Here is a 1,646-nt window from a genome sequence, read left to right as displayed (position 1 = left end):
AGGCGACATTCGAATTCTCCAGACACATTTCGAATTAATCACCTACCACAAAGAAATCATCCATGAATACCTCTATGGTGTCTTCTACCATGTCAGAGAAGATAGACATCATGCATCGTTGAAAAGTGGCCGGTGCGTTGCATAGCCCAAACGGCATCCTCTTAAATACAATAGGCATGTAAATGTCATTTTTTCTTGATCTTCTGGAGCAATACAAATTTGGTTATATCTAGAATAACCATCCAAAAAGTAGTACCACCCGTAGCAGCCAATCGATTAAGCATTTGGTTCATAAAAGACACGGGGAAGTGGTCTTTTAGAGTCAAGAGTTAAGCTTGCGGTAATCCATGTAGACCCTCCACCCGGTTACTGGTCTGAGTGGAATCAGCTAGTTCTTTTCATTAGCAACCACCATCATACCCTCTTTCTTGGGCTCACATTGAACTAGACTTACCCATTTTCTGTCAGAAATAGGGTAAACTACTCCTACATCCAACCACTTAATAATCTCCTTTTTAAACACCTCCTATATTGGTGGATTCAGACGGCGCTGATGCTCAATGGTAGGAGTACAATCTTCTTCTAGTTGGATTTTATGCGTACAAATGCCAGGGGGAATGCCAATAATATCTGCGATGGTCCATTCAATTGCTCTCTTATGCCTCTGAAGTACTGAAATAAGTGCATTTACCTGTTGTTCTTCCAAATCAGCTACAATAATAATAGGTAGCGTACTTCCTTTCCCCAGAAACACATATCGTAAGTGACCAGGCAGCTCCTTCAATTCAAACACCGGAGGTTCTTCAATAGATGGCTTGGCTAGTGGTGTTGGTCGATTTGCCAGATCGAGGTTGAGCTTTTTAGGAGCATAAAAATATAAGCCCAGGTCAGTCAGGGCACAAACTGTCTCTTCATACTCCTCAATGACTTCATTATTATAGTTCATCATAACCGCGGCTAAGGGTTCAACAACCAGCTATTCAGTTTTGACCATATCTTGTTCTTCCTCAAAATACACATCAACCACTAAGAGCACACACATTTTCTCATGCTGCTTCACTGATTTGCCCATATCAAATTGTTCCTCTTTATCATTTACCTTGAATAAGAGCTCATTCGCTCTCAAATTAATCAATACACTTTCGATTGCGAGGAAAGGTCAACCCAAGATTATGGGCACCTCAAAGTCCACCTCGCAGTCCAGAATGACAAAGTCTGTAGGGAATATGAAATTTGAGACCTTTACCAACATATTATACAGAATGCCAACAGGTCGCTTTACTGATCTGTCGGCCATCACCAGTCTCATGTTGGTAGGTGTGGGATTCCCCAGGCCCAAATTTTTATAAATAGTCAATGGCATGAAGTTAACACTTGCCCTCAGATCATATAGTGCTTTAGTGAATTCCATGGTTCCAATTGTTCAGGGAATAGTGACTGCACCTGGTTTTGACTTTTTCTGCGTCAAGGTCCTTGTGGAAATAGCACAATAAAGGTAGAGATCTTCTTCTAGTTTGCAAGTCACTGTTCGTTTCTTGGTAACAAGGTCTTTCATGAATTTTGCATATCCTGGCATTTGCTCAAGTGCTTCGATCAAAGTCACATTTATAGTCAATCGCTTGAGCATTGCTAGGAACTTCCTGAAT

The 1,646-nt window shown here is 41.1% G+C and overlaps 1 protein-coding gene across 1 annotated transcript; it reads right to left on the bottom strand.

Moving 5' to 3' along the window:
- Positions 1 to 976: 976 nt before the first annotated feature.
- LOC107849066 lies at positions 977 to 1,411 on the bottom strand. The gene is made up of 2 exons (XM_016693730.1): positions 1,181 to 1,411; positions 977 to 1,099 (listed from the first exon to the last, which is right to left on the bottom strand). Exons 1-2 carry the CDS (start codon positions 1,409 to 1,411, stop codon positions 977 to 979), a joined length of 354 nt encoding a protein of 117 aa, XP_016549216.1.
- Between the last annotated feature and the right edge of the window lie 235 nt (positions 1,412 to 1,646).

This window comes from Capsicum annuum, chromosome 12 (genome assembly GCF_002878395.1).
Source record: "Capsicum annuum cultivar UCD-10X-F1 chromosome 12, UCD10Xv1.1, whole genome shotgun sequence".
NCBI lineage: Eukaryota > Viridiplantae > Streptophyta > Magnoliopsida > Solanales > Solanaceae > Capsicum > Capsicum annuum.
Note: the sequence above shows the minus strand (reverse complement) of the source record. Positions and strands in the feature narration are given on the sequence as shown.

Coding starts and splice junctions, on each gene's coding strand:
- LOC107849066 (XM_016693730.1), bottom strand. CDS start 1,411: ATGGAATTCACTAAAGCACTATATGATCTGAGGGCAAGTGTTAACTTC. Junction 1,100..1,180: donor ACTGCGAGGTGGACTTTGAG/GTGCCCATAATC, acceptor CTCTTATTCAAG/GTAAATGATAAAGAGGAACA.